Source organism: Gadus morhua, chromosome 1 (assembly GCF_902167405.1).
Source record: "Gadus morhua chromosome 1, gadMor3.0, whole genome shotgun sequence".
NCBI lineage: Eukaryota > Metazoa > Chordata > Actinopteri > Gadiformes > Gadidae > Gadus > Gadus morhua.
The window spans coordinates 8,872,902-8,890,863 of record NC_044048.1 but is presented as its reverse complement, the minus strand read 5'-3'; the positions used below and the strand labels follow the sequence as shown (position 1 = coordinate 8,890,863).

Genomic DNA, 17,962 nt, shown 5'->3' with positions numbered 1-17,962 from the left:
ATGACTAGATATTGTTTTCAGGATTGTAGTACACTCATGAAGGCGCATGACTGTGAGCTGTCAGACACGCCCACACTTACCCTAATGTAAGTTTCGTTTCCTCCAAAGCAGCTTAGCCATTATTGTCTGTATGTTTCTTCCGAAGAAGAAACCGCCCATCATCAATGTGGAAGGATAAAAACCTAGTACCTAGATCATTACCGCTCAAATTGTCTCGGCAGTTATTCTGTTAACAGCAGGTTTAACAGACCGTTACGATGAAGATTACCATATCTCAATCCGTCGTATTTGGACTAGACTTTCGTGAATATTTAAAAGAGACGGAGCGAGCCAAGCTTGATGACAGACTTCAACTAAAACTCATCTATAACAGCGAGTTCAGATACAGGTGAGTTATCTTTATAGCCCAGACCTATTCGTTGAACATTAAAAAAATAGCAATGCCATAATAAATAAATATATATCGGTGTAATTTCAGGAATGAATGCATTAAGGGTCCGAACTTCAGCACGCTGCTTTATGCTCTAAAAGTCACCCGCAAAGCCACCATCTGCCGTGGAAAGGTTTGCTTCGACTCAAAGGTGAGATATGCCTTTGCGTTTCTCCAAGTAAAAGCAGGAAGTTAATAATCACTGTACTTATGTGCTCTGCTATTGTCCGACCAGCAGGGTCTGATGTTATTATCATATACTGTACATTATTCTGCCCTCCTCAGATAACAGAGATAATCAGCTTGCTCAATAAATTAGTGCTATGCTTTGATGCATATATTGTAATGTCTTAAACTCAGTGAAAGGTCCTCCACTACTATGTCTCATAAAAAAACACTTCCTGTAGTCCCAAACTCGGGATCAGTGGCATAATTCCTCTCGGATGAGGCAGCCGGTGTCGTCCCGGAATGGGACCTCCAGTCCCTGTCCATCGAGGTCGTCCCCGTGCCCCCCAGCTGGGACAAGGTCCCGGAGAAAGCTGGCCAGCCTTCTCATGGTTAAACTCACTAGAGACAAGTAAGAACCTTTTGTGGTGGTCTTTTTGTCTCTGTAAAAAAAACAGCAGGTACATACATTATGTATGTATTTGGAATATTTACCCCCTACACTAGTACTACATGTTATTCATATGACTAGTATTGCATTGCATTAAGGATGTGTACAGCATCAAACAAGTCAGCACATTGTCGCAGTACTCCTCACTAACACTGTGTTCATCCTCCTCTGACACCCAAAGGACCCAGTTCGTCTCTGATAAGAATGGTGTCTTCATCAGCTCAGAGCACGAAGGCGCAGACAGGAAGATTTGCTTGTGCGTGGAGGATGATAACAAGGTATTAAGGATTCAAAACTTAAATGCAAATGTTGCTTCTTGTGACACACACTTCAACATGCAGGATAACACTCCTGCCCTCTACTTCAATGAGTGTCATGCAATGCATAGATTACAGGTTATGCTGCTGTGAACAAATACAAGATACCATTTTATGTCCTACATTTGATTAACTTATGTTTCCTTCTATGCTGATAACGTTATCCTACACTGTCCGACACTATCTTGTGTCAACAACATTCAATAAGCTAACACAGGGCAATGATCAGGTACGATTATTACACCTCTGTTTCCTCCTGACAGCATGTTGTGCGTCTGTGCGTGAGGAACGCGGGGACATCGGTGGTCCACTTCACCTACTACACCCTGCTGAACTGGCTCCAGGACTTCACCCTGGAGGACGAGCAGAAAGTGACCCGTGCTCACCCGCTGGCACTAGCACCAGGCAAGACCACAATTAATACGTGGTGCAAGAATAAAGTGGTTTGAGGCGGCTAACATGCAAAACAAAGCAAAAAAAATGTAATGGGTGGATACTTAGATTGGTTCTTACATTTGACCATTTGTTTACTGATGTAAAGGATTAGAGTATTTCTCCCCTCCACACGGACGTAACAGTAAAATAGGCATTATTATTAGCACTGAAATTGTGTTCATGCCTGTTTGCATCTACAGGGGACAGCTATGAGATCCAAGTGCTGTTCCAAACGAGCTTGGTGGGTTTCTACCCTGCAACGCTGGCCTTTGAGTTCAAACCCGACCCGCTGCCCTCTTCTGTCGCTTTCCACATTGTGCGATACATCGAAGTGCAACGGGTCACTTCTTTGGGCAAAGAGCTGGCCCCCGTGGCGCCCTACAGATTCTCCGCCATCTCTGCTCTGCCATACTCAGAGTCCTGCCCTATCGTGGATGGACAGCCCCCTGAAAGGTACAACGACTACCACAAACCATTTGTGCAACATATTGTTTCATGGATTTGGGTTTGTGAGAGCTTGATCACAATAAAGTGATTGTTTATAAAAGTGATTGGTAACACTTGTTTAACATTTTTCAATTTTCATTTTCATTTTTTAATTTTCAAAACCAGGGAGTCCGTGATGCGTCTTATTATGGAGATTGAGCTGAATAACTACAAAGTTCCACAATATATGAACAAGCTCATCGACTCGCTTAAGAACCCTGATATTAGGATGGATCCAAGGTATGTGTTCCATAGAGCCTCAGTACATCCCCTTCCGCACCCCCCTTGGAACCTGGAGGATTCAACAGCGAGAATTGTTTTATTTTTTATCCCGTTTGATTTGTGCCATTAATTACACAAAGTATGTTCTTCAGTGAAAGACAAAAGAGACAAAGCGTTCATGTTCAAATGCTATAAATATGGTTAGATGATAATATAGCTAAATATAATATAATAAATAATGGCAATACTTCATTGTCATCGTTAATTAGTTTTATAAGTATTGTTTTGTGATACCCATATAATAATAAAACGTACCTACAAGATAAAGAGACTCACTAGCAATGTGTTTAATTGATCTGGCTCCCTCCTTAAGGAGTCTTGTGATTGTATTTGTGAAACTATGAGTCAAGGACACAAGTCAGATAGTAGGCGTTGGCTCCACCAAAAGCAGCACCACTTTATACAACCGGTTTAGGTCTAAATTTAAGCACTAATTATAGTTTGAGGTTAATAATATTTCCACCAGAGAAACATTTTCATATTTCATGAAGGCTATTTCTAACATAACCAATTCACATTGTGTGTATATATGCAGCACACAAGGTAGGAAAGCTCTGCTGGACAGCCCCCTGACCATGGAGAACTACTGTGAGAGGTTCGAGCTGCTGCTCTATCTCGAGGAGCTTCAGATGCTGAATGACATCAAGCGCTACAACATCCCCAACAAAGACACCGAATACGCCACCATGTCTAAGGACCCAGGCAATAAGAAGCTCCTGGTGCTGCAGGTGGAGACCCACACCTCCCACACAGTGCCTCATCTTACCTCAGAGCGGGCCATGCACTCACTCACTCGCTTAATTACTGACTCATGAACTCATTGTTGTTAACTAGGCTTGCTGATATCTTTACTCCTGCTGTCATCTTCAGGTTCCCGGCGTGGCGGAGAACCGTCCTTCTGTTCTGAGGGGGGACAATATCCTGGTGTGCCCAATAGGGGAAACCAGGGTGAAGTATCGTGGCTACGTTCATGCAGTGAATCTGGATGAAGTGACACTGGACTTCAACTCAAAGTAAGATAGTCCGAAGGTCTAAAACGTAAATGATGTCACAGATGCATTAGGCCTGACTTCACGATGGTCCCCCTACGCTCACGTAATCACAACAGTTTCCCTTTATGGTGTCTGTCCGTGACTACAGGTTAGTGGATGGCTTCATAGACGGCATGCGGTTCAGCGTTGAGTTCACGGTGAACCGCTTGCCCATGCGTCTGCAGCACCGGGCCGCAGAGATGGCGAAGAAGCACGGGCTGAGAGGGGTGTTATTCCCCAACGGGCTTCCTCCTCTGGAGACCGACCCAAAACTACCCTCACTCAGGTGGGCACTGGCTCAAAGGGGTCTTCTTCACTGACAGTACATGTGGGAGCGGATTCAGACTGGTTGAGGTTGAGCAAATATTTTTTTGCCCAAGCATCTTACTTGGACAGTGAATGCAGTAATGTGTTCTAGGCAACGCAAGGCAAGGCATCTTTATTTATATAGCACTTTTCATACACGAGGCAGACTCATAGTGTTTCACATAAAAACGTATAAAGACACATAAAAATTAAAAAAAAATTTTTTTAGAAAATAGATAAAAGAAAATAAAGGCAAAGTAAAAAAAATGCATTGTAGAAAAACTGCAAAAGTTAAAAGTGCAACTAAATCTTGCTTTCCCAAGTTTTGTGTTGATTCTGGGGATAATTAACAGATCTGCCTCAGAAGATCTTAGTTGTCTAGCAGGCTTATGCAGTGGAAGCATATCAGTTATATACTTTGGCCCTAAACCATGTTGGTATGTATAGGTAAGCATCACGATTTTGAAGTAAATTCTCTGACGCACAGGGAGCCAATGTATCGATTTAAGAATTTGTGTAATTTGTTCAGATTTTCTAGTCTTTGTAAGAAATCTAGTAGCAGCATTCTGAACAAGCTTTAGTTGCTTTAGAGGTTTTTTTGTAAGACTGGTGAGGAGACCATTGCAGTAATGAAGCTTACTAGTGATAAAGGCATGCACAAGTTTTTGTAAGTCTTGAGTGGACATGAGCCCTCTAATACCGCTTTTCCACCGCACATGTAGCTCGACTCGACTCGACTCGACTCGACACGACTCGACACGGTAGCAGCACGGGTCGTTTTCCACCGCAAATAGTACCTCCGGGACGTGGGCGGGGTCGGCTGCGCGAAAGGGCCGTGACGTATTTTTGTACACGACGCAAACAACACCTACACAACCCACACATGGACAGAACCCACATAACAACAATGGAGGACATCGAAAACATTACTATTATTAGCTGGCGTGTTGAAGAAGTTGAAGAAGTGGAATATGTTGGCTGCGGCGCTGCTATAGCTGTTACCAGCATGGTTGCCATGTCGCTCTCGTGACTTCGCACACTCTCTGGCCAATCAGTGGCCGGCCGTCTGCCGACGTCACCTTTTAGCATCGGCTCAGCCGCTTGGAACCTAGAGCGAGGCGGTACTAGAAAAAGCAGCCACTTCAGGTACCAGATACCATGTTTTCGCGGTGGAAACGCAAAAAATGCGAGCTGAGTCGAGTCGAGTCGAGTCGTGTCGAGCTGGTACCATGCAGTGGAAAAGCGGCATAAGTCTTGCTACGTTTTTAAGATGATAATAGGCCGATATTGTAACTGATTTGAATGTGACTGTTGAAATGTAAATCTAAATCCATGATAACTCCTAGATTTCTGGCTTTGATTGTGAGGGAGAGAGAGGGAAGGTGTTTGGTTATTTTAAGCCTTTTTACATTTGAGCACCAAATAGAATGTCTCAGTTTTGTCCTCATTTAAGCACATTTTGGCACATCCAGTCTTTGACTTGCTCAATGCACATGCACAGCAGATCTATGGGCAGATAGTCATTTGTTGATGGAGCTACATCGATTATCATGTCATTGGCATAGCAATAATGGTCAATATTAGTAATTTGCATGGTTTGCCCTAGTATGTTGTAGATAGTATGCATTTAGATGTTGAATAGGAGCGTCCTAAGATCGGCCCTTGTTGGACGCCACATGTCACGTTGGTTGGTTCTTATACAAAGTTGTAAATGAAAACAAAATAGTTCCTATCTTGTAGGTAGGTCCTAAACCAATTAAAGACTATGACTGAAAGCCCTTCCCAGTTTTCTAACCCATCCAAAAGTATTGTATGATCTAGTGTTGAATGCAGCACTAAGTTCTATAGCATTAGTATTGAGATTTTGTGTTTGTGTTAAAACGTATGTCGTTTACAACTTTAAGAAGGGCGGTCTCAGTCAGTACGTTTACAAGCACGGCTTAATCCGATTAAAGCCATAGTTCGACTATGATCCTCAATTGGACAACTCTATCCTCCGAGTTTACATAGCGCTGAGAAAATCGATTCATTGGCTGAATGCAAGTTGATGATGATACACTTCTTACACTTCTTCGGAATCATGATTGGAAGATGTCATAGCAGCCAGTTGAAGCCAGGAAGTGATTAAATTGCTGGGGATTAGGTTATCTTTCTTAATGATTTTACTTAGGAAGGGTAGATTTGATATTGCTCTGTAGTTGTTTTTAGGCTTTGGGGAAATGCCTGATTAGAGAGAGCTGTTCACTATTTACAGTAAGTCTATTGCTAGTCAGTCAAAAACATTCTTAAAGAGGTTGGTTGGCAAGGCATCAACGCAAAAGGTGGATGCTTTAGTGTGTTTCTGTTTCCTCAAGTGTTTTAGAGTCTTTGACATTAAAGCATGTCATCCTTGCCACGTTACTTTTCGAGATTTCGATGGATATTGATGGTGAGTCTGATGCCTGCAAACTCATAGTATTTCTGCTTGGAATGGAGATCAGGTAGAATTTGTGTTGGGGGGTTGGTCAGGCTGTCAGTTGCAAATAGGGAAGTCTAAATTGCAGGCACGGAGGCTCTCTTTATAGATGTCATGGTGAAGATGAAGTTGTTGTTTTTTTACGCCAGTTGGATTCAACCTTCCTGCATTCTCTTTTCTGGGCTACTACAAAAGCAGCTTTTCTCCAGGGTGCCTTTTGCTTCCCAGATATCTTTTAAACCTTATAAGGTGCAAGGACATCTAAAACTAAATCAAATTAAAGCTTTCTACAAGATCAACAGCACAACATGTGTTGAGAGGTGGTAGCAAGGAGATGGCCCTTTTTAAAAGTACTTTAGAATGTTCATTGATACACTGTTTTTCGACATTATTTGATATAGTCTGTATGTCGTGATTGTGAATAATATATATATTAAAGAAAACACAGATGTGGTCCGACAATGAAGGATCAGTCACCAATATATCTGAAACATTGAGACCGTTTGTGATAATCAGGTCTAGAGTGTGCCTCTTACAATTAGTAGCCTTTGCACCCTTGTCATTCAAATCACAAAGTATGAAATTTAAAGTCACCAGTTATAGCTAGACATTCAAAATCTGTGGAGATTATGAACAATAATTCTGTTAATCATTGAAAAATTTACAGAATATGTTGGTGGCCTGTAAATAATTAAATGGAGAACTCTGGGTGATCATTTGAATACAGCACAAAGGTATTCAAATGATGTAAAATCACCAATATATGTTTCCCCTGACATCATTTTTTTTTTATATAATAGCACCTCTTTTTCCAGATATACATACATACATCAAAAAAGTTGTAGCTGGGAGGAGCCGTCTCGATAAGAACGGTTGCAATGTTATTTTGTTTCAGTAAAAAACATAAAATCAAGTTTAGAAGTGGTAATAAAATCATTTAAGGCTTTAAGGTTGATTTTGGTTTAGAGGGATGGGTATGAGGTTTGTTAGGTTAGCAGTGTGTCTAAGTTTCCCTTTGTTTACTCTCTTAGTAGTCACAACAAGAATGCAAAAGTTGCCATGTTTTGAAGTAGGCAGCCTTGGGTTCCGCAGTTTATGCAAAACTTCCTTTATAATGTGTCTACGGCTTAACCTTTTTTTGTCTCAGTAATATTCAGGACTACTATCCATACAAGGCGGGGGGGGGGGGGGGGGGGGCTGGGGCGCCCTTTGCTCGGTTGTTATCAGCCTTTGGCCATGACGTGGCAATAGTACAGTGGTCTGGCGTGGGCTGGGCATCATAGACACTGATGCAAATTTAATGCCACCATTTTCATGTTTCTTCAATTAATGTGGAAAATCGTGATGGGAGTAGCTCATTTACCTCGTAAGTCAGTTTCTCTTTTGTCTTGTGCCATTCTCTCGCAACATGAGCTACAAGTTTATACCTGTAGGGGAGAATTAACAGATACAGCTGGCAACATACACACTAATTTAAACCTCAACATAACCTAAACTTAACCCAATCATCCTTGAATTATACCTAACTTTGATCTTTGTAGCTTAATCAAAAAATAATCAAAATATTTCTTTTATCATGTTTACATCACCTCCGCTTAAGCAATGTAGCACCTTGTTTGCTAAGCTGAAGCATTATTAAGTCGCAGTGGCAAGTAGATTTGCTCTTCAAGCAGTTTAATAAGAATTTGGGTTCAGCTTGAATCCAACGTAGGAGAGCAAGAATCCACAATGTCCCATCCTACGCATGGTTTATTTTTAAATAAAAACATATGAATGTTACGCCAATGGGTACCTATGAATGAACTGTTATTATAAACTATGGATGTTAAACAGTGGTAACTAGTGGTTAAACTGTGGTAACCTATGGAATTTAAACAGTGTTAACCTATAGACGTTAAACAGGGGCAACCTATGGAGGTTAAACAGTGGTAACCTGTGAGTGTTAAACAGTGGTTACCTGTGAATGTTAAACAGTGTTTACCTGTGGAGGTCAAACAGTGGTATCCTATTGAGATTAAACAGTGGTAACCTGTTGAGGTTAAAAAGTGTTAACCTGTGAATATTAAACAGTTGTAACATATGGAGGTTAAACAGTTGTAACATATGGAGGTTAAACAGTGTTAACCTGTGAATGTTAAACACTTGTAACATGGAGGTTAAACAGTGTTAACCTGTGAATGTTAAACACTTGTAACATATGGAGGTTAAACAGTGTTAACCTGTGAATGTTAAACACTTGTAACATATGGAGGTTAAACAGTGTTAACCTGTGAATGTTAAACAGTTGTAACATATGGCGGTTAAACAGTGTTAACCTGAATGTTAAACACTTGTAACATATGGAGGTTAAACAGTGTTAACCTGTGAATGTTAAACACTTGTAACATATGGAGGTTAAACAGTGTTAACCTGTGAATGTTAAACACTTGTAACATATGGAGGTTAAATAGTGTTAACCTGTTGGGGTTAAACAGTGGTAAGCTATGGAGGTTAAATGGTGTTAACCTTTGAATATTCAACAGCGGTAATTTGTGAACGTTAAACAGTTGTAAGCTATGAACGCCACATCATGAAGACATGTTTTACTGGTAGATCTGTCAGTATACTGAAGAGTGCATCGACACTACGAAAGCAGAATCGTATATAACATTGTTAGAATACTATATTATTAACAACTTACTACCTTCTCATATACTCAACCCTTTGAACCACCTCCTCCATCATTGCTTGCCCTGGCTCCAGGCTGTTTGACCGAAAGCTGGAGGGGAACCCGGAGCAGTACAAGGCCGTCCAGCACATCGTGGCTGGCTCCTCCAAACCTGCCCCCTACTTGGTGTTCGGACCGCCCGGTACAGGTGCGTGCCGTGTGCCGCCTTCAGGGTCTGCTGCTCTGCGTTTTCCGTGCCCTTGTTTTCTTTGACTTTATATTCCACAATATAGGAATCTCAGTCCGACAGCACATGTAGTTCTCCCAAGATGCAAGTCCAACACAGAGGGATTCACTACAATATCTTTGTCTTTGTCTGTTTTTTTATTCTAGACATTCAACACATCATTTCTATTTCATAGGAGTAACAATATTTGACCACATAATCATCATGGTCTATTGTATACTGTATGACGACTGGTATTTTGAGAACGTGTTGTAGATTACCAAATAGCCGCAACTCTCCCCTGAACACAGTGTTTTATGTGCAGGCAAAACGGTCACTGTGGTGGAAGCCATTAAGCAGATCGAGAAGACCCAGAAATTGTGCCACATCCTGGCCTGTGCCCCCTCTAACAGCGCCTCTGACCTGCTCTGTAAGAAGATCCTGGAGCACGTGGAAGAGCGGAAGGTGTACCGCATGTATGCCAGCAGCTGGGATGCTAGGAAAATTCCTAATGAACTGAGGGTCAGAATCAAATGCATATTTCCACATTCAATGACTGAAATCAAGTGCTACTCTACTGGCTTATTGCATTCATTGTCAGCTGTCCTCACAGTGCATCACTTGTATTAACTGAGCCTGGCTGTCATGTGTAGAGGAGTGCGACTGTATAACTTGTTGCACATGTATGTGTTCCCAGGCCTGCTCTAACCGCACAGGAGATGTGTATATGTACCCCTCGAAAGAGGACCTGCTAAACTACACCATCATTGTTACAACCCTGTGCACCGCTGGAAGGTAGCTAACACTCAATACTGAATAACTACTACTATTGCTGCTATACCACCACTACTACTACTGCCACCACTACTACTACTGCTATGACTAATAATATAAAACGGAAAATGTAAATAAAGCTGCTCGCAGCCTCTTATGGTATTCACAGCACACACTGACAACAAGGGCAAATTATCTATCCGCACAATTTTGAGCAATAGCCCTTGACACAACTAGCTATGTCCTCTAGGTTCATACCGACCTGAGAACACCTTGGCCCTGAAGTTAAATATTTTGATTTACCCATTATTCTGCCGTACACCTAACCGTGGATACATAGACACTTTTGACCAGTCACAGGCTGAGCTTTGGGCGTTACCAATCAAAAATGATAATAATACATAACCACCACAATAACCACATTAAGTGTATGAATAGCTAATACTTCATTTTCTACCGTTTGCAATTGCAGCCAGTATGAATCCACATCCTAAGCCCTCTAATGTCAACTACACTCTTACTGAAAAGGCACTTTCACTGAAAGAAATATGCAATTAATCAAGTGTATCTTAAGAATCATGTTCGAAAAGTTAAAGGGGTTGCCTTCTTGGAAAATAACCAAGAGTATGTTATGAATCAAGTTTGTGTTTTATCTGTTAGGCTCGTTACAGGGGGAATCCCTCCCGGACATTTCAGCCATGTGTTTGTTGACGAGGCAGGACATGCTGTTGAGACTGAATGCATAATCCCGCTGGCAGGTACAGACTGTCCCTCTATGTGTGTGTTATTTTAATGTGGTATTGGTGCATATCCATGTATTAGCCATACGTCATCCTCAGATGCTTTGGATAATAGTGTTTGTCATTTATTGATCATCATTGATATTTGATTCCTTTGAACAAAGGCCTCGTCCAGCCAGAGTCTGGTCAGGTGGTCCTCGCAGGAGACCCCAAGCAACTGGGACCCATTCTCAGATCCCCCCTGGTTCAGAACAACGGCATGAGTAAGTGTGTGCACAACAGAAACACACACCGTAGATAAATGTGCAACTAGGTGCACAGTTTTTTCCAAACTAAAATGTGTTTTCATTCACCGCTATAAATAATTCATTCATAATTCATTGATTCTTCCCTTTAGTCAACAATGAACATGTGTCCTGCAGCACCCAACACCCCAAAAGCATTAAAGAGCACATGCCTAAAGGAAAACTCTGCCTTCTTCTCCGATAGTTATGGGTCGAGAGACTAATTCCGACAAAGATTTTTGAAATTGGTCCAGTATTAAATTGGGAAGCTGCAGCCATAGTCTGCAAAAACGGGCTGCAATGTAATCCTTCGAGGATGCAGCGCCCTGTTAATGGACGTCCTCTAACAGTACTAGTTATTGCTATTGAGAGGCTTCGATCATATTCTAACAATAAGGATCCTGAAATATAGCTTTATTTTTCCCTCAGCTTGATCGAGGTCTGTTTGTTATTGAATCAGGCCAAGTCCTGATAATGAGTAGTCCTGCTCATGGGTACAGTTCTTGCAGGTAGAGAATGGGGAAAACGTCAGTGAGAGCTGGAGAGAGGAGAATTCTTTGTGTTGGACTACCGAGAGCATAGTGTTGCGTGTTATCTAAAACATTTGGGTGAAGGACAGTTGAGATTGGAATGGCAATAAGGAAGCATCCTTTACTTTATCATTGTTACGGTCCGAGGGTGGGGAAGCCCAACAACACGAGAACAGACGACGGTTGTAAAGTTCAAATATTTATTTGCTGGGAATGAGCAGCGGCTGGTCGATACGGGATACCAGCCGGGCCGGTGTGGAAACCAGGAGTAAAGGTTTAAAACCCGACAATATTGAATATTAGGACAAAGACACATAGAGACCAGGAACGCTACTAACATAGCTGGACTGTTTTACGATTTGGCGACGAATGGTTGAGAGGGCCGGAGTTGATAAGCAGGAGTTGTTGAGATGATCCACAGCTGTGTCTGGTTGAGGTGGAGAAGGAAGAATGCGGAGAGGCTGGAGTCCACTAGCTCAAGTTGTTGGCCTACATTGTAGGGCTCCAGACTGCGACCAAATGGTCGCATTTTGTGACAAAAATGTGAGAGTGTGCGACTGAAATTGGTCGCACATGCGCAACCAGATTTTTATTTTTTATTTTTACACGTTAAACGGGGAAGGGAAAAGGAAAAATTAGACACATTAGATGGAACGCCGGGGAATTACACTAACAGTGGTGTTTGGCCTTGTGCTTTAGATTGCTGTGCAACCTGTCGGGTACCCGCGGGTACTTTATGTGCCAAAAAGGGCTTTTCACCCGGGAGGCGTTTGTCGCGCTTGCTGCATTCTCAATGGAGAGGCGAGCGGGCAGAGAGGAGGCTCAGCGTCCTGTCAAGCGGCACGACAAGCGGGCGCACTCTCGTGAAGCTTCCGTGCTCGTCGACCGAATGCGTGCACACGTGGAAACAGTTGGTATTGATGAGAATCCAAATAAAATGTGACACTTGAAATCTATTAGCAAAATACTTATTAGTAATACAGTGAAAAAAAGCGAGAATCACATTGGCATGTTGATTTACGGTGTGTGCACTGTGCCCCTAAAATTTTCAGTTAGGGGCCACAGGGCTCCTACTGAAAAAAGTTATTCTGGAGCCCTGCATTGAGGTGATAAACAGCATGATCATGGGAAGATGCAGGCATCAGTTTACCAAGCATATTCAACGAGACAATGGGTGTATATGATTCTTAAAGGGAAACGTTCACATCGCGGCCAGGAACAACATAGGACAAGGCTGGGGGGAGGGATCATGCGGAGAATGTAGGAATGGCCATGCCTGAAATCAACCACGGCGGGGGAGACAAAGTTAATTTGCCATAGTGGACACGTCCGCAAGGCTGCAAGACAGCTAAAGAAAGCTAAACATGAAAGAAGTGAGGAGGTTGGCGTTAGTATCAGTCGTCGTTGCTACAGTGCCAATGCTAAATGCAAACTACTATAACACCTTTAACTTAGAGAAAGGAATGGGGATCTCTCTAGGTGCGAGGAGAATGTTTACAAATGCGTTACATTTATTTTTAATGATATAAAATTACATAAACGAGGTTTGTGTAATCTGTATAGAATTTGATAGAAACATTACGGTTCACTTTTCCACCACATGAGTTAGCATTACCATCCTGCTGTGACGATTGCAATCTATGCAAATAATTTATGGCTAAAAATAATAATTATGGCTTCATATAGATGATTAAAGTTCCATATAGGGGTTAGGTATTTTGTTCAAGGATTTCCATATAGAGACACGGACATTGGGGTTTGAACCCAGTCCAACCCCCTAAATCCCCCTACCAGTTGACTCTCCTCACAAACACACCAACTATGGGCCGCTGTATGTGAGTGTGTGTTATGGGGTGTCATTGAATCTGGATTCTCCTTTCGACAGGCATGTCTCTGTTGGAACGGCTCATGGACACCATGCCTGTGTACCGGAAGATAATTGACCTTGACGATGAAGGTGAGGAAGAGGACGTCAGCGATGACGACTCCAAGCAGGAGGCTTTCGACCCCCGTTTTGTAACAAAGCTGTTGTGCAACTACAGGTTTGTCTTGTTCATTATCTACCATAATGACCGTTATTCACGGGTTGCCTTAGTGTTTGATAGACCCTGGCTGTTCCGTTGATTCTACTGTTGCCTTCCTCCTCAGGTCTCATCCTGCCATCCTGAAGGTCCCCAACGACCTCTTCTATCATGGGGAGCTTCAGGTGTGTGCGGACGAAGCCCTCCGCAACTCCTTCTGTATGTGGGAGTACCTTCCCAAGATGGTAATGAACACACATGTTTACACACACTTGGGCTGGCCCCAATACATAGTTTCAAGCTACGAGTATACTTCTGGTTTTAGGAACAAATATTTGAATTCATATAACCAAAATAATCTTTCCCTGCCTCAGAGACCACTGCTGTGGAATTTTATCAACTCAATGTTTCCTCTTTTCCTTTCTGCTGGGCTTTTTAATAACGCACAAAGCAGTACTACAATATAACATAGGATTGTTGGGTGGACACCAGTGGCTTTTGGATACACTCATAGGTCCGGGTCCGACTCGGGTAAGGCAGAGCAACAATGTAGCCTGATAGTATCTAAAGACACACAGCTTCTATACTTTGAGAGCATGCTTATTTCCTATCAGCACAAAGCAAATTGTTTGTTTTAGAAAATGTGCCAAAAATGTTGCAACCTGTTCTATTCATCTTGATAAAATCACCGACTTGTTAATTTTGGCAGGTAGGGCATTTTGGCATCTTCTGGCCTTTTTTTAACATTCTGTTGAATACGTTAATCTTTAACCCTTCTAAAAACATACATGCCTCTTATTTCAATGGCCACGACTGAACAGTAAGATCCCCACCATGGCTAACCATATCATGGGGAGAACAGCAAATAAATATTATTATTACTATTATTATTATTATTATTATTATAAAAATTATTATATGTTAGTTAAAGTCTGTGTCTGTCGGTCACACTGGTTGGCAAGTGTCAAAGTAACAAAGTATAATGGGAATAATATAGAATAATCCAATAATGTTCTAATATCCAAATGCAAAATGAATGAAGGATAATTAGGTCACCCCATGTTTGGCCAGGACAGTTTCGTGATAGCTACCCTTAACTCAATGATGCGTTGACGTGCTTGATATCTCGCAACCTTAAATATTTTTATTTAATCCCTGGGATATCAATTGTATATTTTGGACGAAATGAACCCTTACCTTCTACCTGCAAATCGCAAATATTATTATCATAAAAGAAAAAACCTGAGGCAGGCTTTCAAATACTGAATGAGGTTTTTGAATAGCTTTCTAACAAAGGTATATCCCAATATTCACACTTAACCACAATGTACAAATGAACACATGAACTTGTTAGGACTCACAATGTAAACAGTTGCAAACAAATGGGAAAGAGCGTATTAAGTTTGGGCTAAAGTATAGACCAGGGGTCGGCGATCCTAGGCACACGTGCCACCACTGGCACGGGGCAGCATAATCATTGGCACACTTAAAAGAAAAAAAAAAGAAAAAAAAAAATCTTTTTTTTTTTTATTATTAAAAAAAGATCACAGCACAATGCGCCAGCATAATCATTACTACCGATTTTTTTTACACTTTATTCTGTTTTGGGCATTTCCTCCCAGTGCAAATATGTTAAAATTAGACATTTGTGCCCAGGGGCCTATGATTTGTTAATCCGGCCCTGGACACAGACCAACACACACTCTCACCGCTCTACTGGGTCATCACAGGGCTTCCCAGTGATCTTCCACGGTGTGACCGGTGTGGATGAGCGGGAGGCCAACAGCCCGTCGTTCTTCAACGTAGCTGAGGTGGAGCAGCTGATGGAATACGTGAAGAAACTGCTTGAGAGACATGGGAGGAAGGGCCTTTACAAAATCTCACCCAAAGACATTGGCATCATTGCCCCCTACAGGAAGCAGGTAGCGATGGCATGCACCCGCTGTTGCTAAAAAGTAGACCAACCTTTTACTTAATTTGTGTCGTGAAAGGCATACTGAAAATAAAAACCAACCTTTCCCCCTGAATAACAGGTGCTGAAGATCCGCAAGGGCCTCAGGATATTGGAAAAAGACCTGAAGAACCCAGACCTCGCTAAATACTTGAAGGTGGGAGGCAGAATTGTTTGCTGATAACAAAACGATGATTGTGCTTTTTCCCCGAGCGGCTGGTTAAATTGTGTGGTGTCTGATGTCAGGTGGGGTCTGTGGAGGAGTTCCAAGGCCAGGAGAGGATGGTGATGCTGGTGTCCACGGTGCGCAGCAGCCCCAAGTACGCAGACCACGACCAGCAGTTCGACCTGGGCTTCGTCAAGAACGAGAAGGTGTGCAGCCTTAAAAACGCCCCTACACAAACGGCCATAAACACCAGCCATCAGCCAATGGCAGATAGATTTGACAATTGGTCAGGCTCAAACAAATTTTTATAAATGTTAATGTATGAAACATAATCCATCCTAAATAACTTTTGGATGGTAAGGTGGCAGGTTGTGAAATTCTAAATGTACCATTAAAACAAAGCACAAAATAAATCTCATGAATGTATATGTTATACACGGGTAGAGAGGCGTGCCACAAATAAGCATACACACACATCAAGGTCATCTTTGGATCCTTTGTTTGTTGCTTTGGCAGAGGTTTAATGTTGCAGTGACTCGTGCCAAAGCCCTGCTGATCATGGTGGGAAACCCCATAGTGCTCGGTACAGACCCGGTTTGGAACAGGTGGGTGTCTTGCTATGAATGCCTGTTTGGACCTCAATAGGAGCGAGTATACGAGCTGCAGAAACTAACTAGCCCTAGAAAATGTATGAATTGAACTATAAAAAGGGAATGTTTGTCTGCTGACATTCCTTTGGCGGCTGGGTTCAATGAAAGCTAGTAGTTGTTGGAACTTATTCCCCTGTCTGTTTCTCCTCCTCCATCTCTAGCTTTATCGAGCACTGTAAAGACAACGGTGGCTACACTGGTGTCTCGTACGCAGAGGAAGAGGAGGATGTGGTGGCCCGACTCGCCGCCCTATGGACAAGCATCGAACCAAAAGGTATTATGCCCACAAACATCAGTTTCCCCACGTTTCAGTCAGTAGCTGGGGTAGCTTCCCCCAAGCGGGAAAGTACTAGGTTTGATCCCCAGTGTGCACGGACTACCTGTAGGCATCCTTGAGCAAGTTCTGCAATAATATAATCGATTTGAATTCACTGTAAACTCTTTGAAAAGGTTATTGAATTAAAATAACTATATAGTAGGATGGGGCCGTGTTGGCTGTAGCTAATGGCTGAACGGGCCATTCATATGAGCAGCATAGCTAAGCAAAACCGGACAGAAATCCTGACTCTGTCCTCACACCAGGTGGCTTTTACTCTTTTTAATATTGTCAAAATAAACATATATAATGACAGTTATACCCATGTATCACAAAATAATTGTTAGATGTGTTTGAGAGGTTATATGTAAGTGCTACAACAGAAATGGACGCATCAAAAAAGGTTTATGGTATGGTGTGATGGTTAAATTTGGTTTTAATGTTTTTATATTAAATCATTTAGGATTGATTTTATGTTAATCTTTAGATTGTTAAGATATCAGTATATATTTCAATATTTGGGTTAGAAACATTAGTGGCATTAGTTTGATATAGTTGGGTATTAACGGTTTGCAGACTGATATTTTGGCCAGCTGGCATCAAACAACCAGGATGTGTACCAGCCGGACTACGGCCTTGAACGGGCCTGATGCCTCCTGGTATCTAGCCATGCCCCGCCCCAGTCTGCAGATAGCCTTCTCCCCAAAACACACGCACACACCAATAAACACCTCTTCCTCCCGCCCACACTCACCTTCTTCCTTGTGTCATCTTAACCCCACCAGGGGAGACAGAAGAGACCGGAGAAAGCCTCCTTCAGCAGCAGCTGGACCCAGAGTGGAGGAACGAGCTGTGATGAAGGGCCTGGGACGCTTCCTCCCTTCGGTTTGGATGGAGGTCAATTCATTGTTTTCTGGATCATGTGCTGGACTTCTGCTGTATGTTTATGTTCACTCACTGTGATGACTCAAATAATCACTAATCATTTGGATGAAGTCAGAAAACATGATGGATTTGGTATAGTGGTTTGAAGGTCTTCTGAAAAAACTACTGGAAGTAGTGTCTTTCAATTACCCGTTTGTCTTTATTTTGTCAGAGTAAAAACATTTCATCTGTGATCTTGGAAGTTTTCTATTTTACTTGTTTGAAAGGACACGCAAAAAATGAGTGCCCAGGGAAAAATGTGCCTTAATGCTGTGCACTTTAATACGAATTAAAATATTGTTATAAATAAAGAGAGCCTTGTCTTGATACAGTCACCATTTCGGTTAAAACACCTTTCATTTCCTACCAAGGAGC

General features: G+C 42.1%; 1 protein-coding gene across 1 annotated transcript; it reads left to right on the top strand.

The window, feature by feature from the left end:
- Window positions 1–77: 77 nt before the first annotated feature.
- Window positions 78–17,898, top strand: LOC115553646 (putative helicase mov-10-B.2). Its single transcript, XM_030370082.1, has 23 exons — window positions 78–388; window positions 479–581; window positions 838–1,007; window positions 1,228–1,324; window positions 1,627–1,768; window positions 1,999–2,251; window positions 2,411–2,524; window positions 3,102–3,294; window positions 3,437–3,579; window positions 3,707–3,883; window positions 9,101–9,213; window positions 9,557–9,753; window positions 9,929–10,026; window positions 10,666–10,763; window positions 10,910–11,008; window positions 13,445–13,601; window positions 13,708–13,825; window positions 15,311–15,502; window positions 15,614–15,688; window positions 15,778–15,903; window positions 16,214–16,302; window positions 16,509–16,621; window positions 17,449–17,898. The coding sequence occupies exons 1-23, from the start codon at window positions 258–260 to the stop codon at window positions 17,517–17,519; spliced, it is 3,069 nt and encodes a 1,022-aa protein (XP_030225942.1). The 5' UTR covers window positions 78–257; the 3' UTR covers window positions 17,520–17,898.
- The last annotated feature ends 64 nt before the right edge of the window (window positions 17,899–17,962 follow it).